Here is a 1,990-nt window from a genome sequence, read left to right on the forward strand (position 1 = left end):
TTCTCTCTCTCTCTCTCTCTCTCTCTCTCTCTCTCTCTCTCTCTCTCTCTCTCCTTCTCTTTCCTCCTCCCCCTCCCCTCCCCACCTCTCTCTCTCAGAATTTCTAGGTTCTGAAGTCCCAATGTGTCACTTAGAAGCCTGTTTTCTCTCGGAATAGTTTATATATTTTTCATGTCCAAATACACATTTATTTTGTCAACCAAAATTTTAAGTGAAGCACAGCATTAATAGAAAGCAGTCAAATAGTTGAAACATTTCAAATGTGTAATTAAATAAATGAGAGAATAAAATTGAACTACCTTTATTTTTATTTAACAATGACGAGTAGCCAATCCAGAATAAAAATATGAACCTAGAAACATATTCACATTTCCACTCTTGTCTTTTGTGTCAAATGATGTTATTTCTTTATAAAAGTTAATATTTTATTTGCCCAATAATTCTTTATTATTTACATTAACAGTGTATTTTTATTTGTTATATTGGTGTGTGTGTGCGTGTGTATATGTGTGTATGGTATACATGTAGTATACATGCAGGGTGAATGGTGTTTGTATCTGTGAAAATTCATGCAGAACCAAAATAAGGGACTGACTATGAGTATTTATTGCATTTTACCTCATTTTCTTAAGGAAAGTCTCTACTGAAAGTTCAACTTACTCTTTCTTGAATATATCTGCAGCAAAATAAAACTCTGGGATCTAGAAATCTCCTGTTTACCAACACTAGAATGAAATGTACTTCCATGCTCAGATTTTGACATCAGTTCTGGAAACTTATCCACATGTTGATATAGAAATTTCCTTAGTCATTGATTCTTCTCCCAAACAGTGTGAAAGTAACATTAAAATTTAACAAATATCACTTTCAATCTCTTCCACATTTTTCTGATGGCATTTATCATTTCCTTATTCCTAAACGTGTAAACCATAGGGTTTAGCAATGGTGTTAGGACATTGACAAATATAAGTGTGTTTTTCTCAAAAGAGAATGCAGATGTATTCCGAGCATATATTAATATGCATGGAACAAGAAACAAAACCACAACAGTAACATGGGCTCCACAAGTGGAAAGGGCTTTACGTCGACCTTCAGAGCTGTGGGCTCTCAGAGAGAACAAGATGATGCCATAGGAGACAATTAATAAGGAGAAAATTATGATGCAGATAGCCCCACTGTTGGCAAACACCAAAAGAACAAATATATGTGTGTCAGTGCAGGCAAGCTTCAGCAATGGAAACAAGTCACACATGTAATGATCAATGACATTGGGTCCGCATAAAGGCAGCTGTAATGTGAATGTAATTTGTACAATGGAATGCAAGAAGCCCCCTGCCCATGATATTGCCACCAAAATACCACAGAGTCTCCGGGTAAGGATAGAAGAGTAGTGCAAGGGCTTGCAAATGGCCACGTAGCGGTCATAGGCCATGGCTGCCAGCACAATCATTTCTGCCCCAGAGAAGAAATGGACTGAAAATAATTGTGTCATGCAACATTCAAAAGAGATAGTTTTCTTCTCACATAAAAAGTCTATAATCATCTTCGGTGTAACAGTAGAAGAAACACATGCATCCAGGAAGGACAGAAATGCCAAGAAGAAGTACATAGGACATCCCAGTAGTGCAGGGCTGTAAATGATGGTCACCACAATTATCATGTTGCCCCCAACAGTTGCAAGGTAGACCAACAAAAATACAACAAACAGTATTTTCTCAACTTTTGGGTTCTGAGAAAGTCCCAAGATTATGAACTCAGTGACAAAACTCTGATTTTGCATGATTATCAAGAAGACAGCAAAAATAAACTTTTGTCACACAAATTACCAATTGTTAAAAATGTTTCTTATATGTTTATAATATTTATATCAACATATAGTATATCCTGATGCAAATTATCTTGATTAGTTCTATTACTGTAAAAATAAAATATTAGAAAATTGATAGATATAGATATATAACACACTTTGTGGAAAACAGAATTATGGAAC

The 1,990-nt window shown here is 35.3% G+C and overlaps 1 protein-coding gene across 1 annotated transcript; it reads right to left on the reverse strand.

Moving 5' to 3' along the window:
• Positions 1–844: 844 nt before the first annotated feature.
• On the reverse strand, positions 845–1,780 carry LOC126513607 (olfactory receptor 4C15-like). Its single transcript, XM_050162092.1, has one exon. It carries the CDS (start codon positions 1,778–1,780, stop codon positions 845–847), a length of 936 nt encoding a protein of 311 aa, XP_050018049.1.
• Between the last annotated feature and the right edge of the window lie 210 nt (positions 1,781–1,990).

The sequence above is a fragment of the Alexandromys fortis genome, unplaced genomic scaffold, assembly GCF_014885135.2.
Source record: "Alexandromys fortis isolate MF-2015 unplaced genomic scaffold, M_Fortis_MF-2015_v1.1 scaffold_128, whole genome shotgun sequence".
Classification (NCBI taxonomy): Eukaryota; Metazoa; Chordata; class Mammalia; order Rodentia; family Cricetidae; genus Alexandromys; species Alexandromys fortis.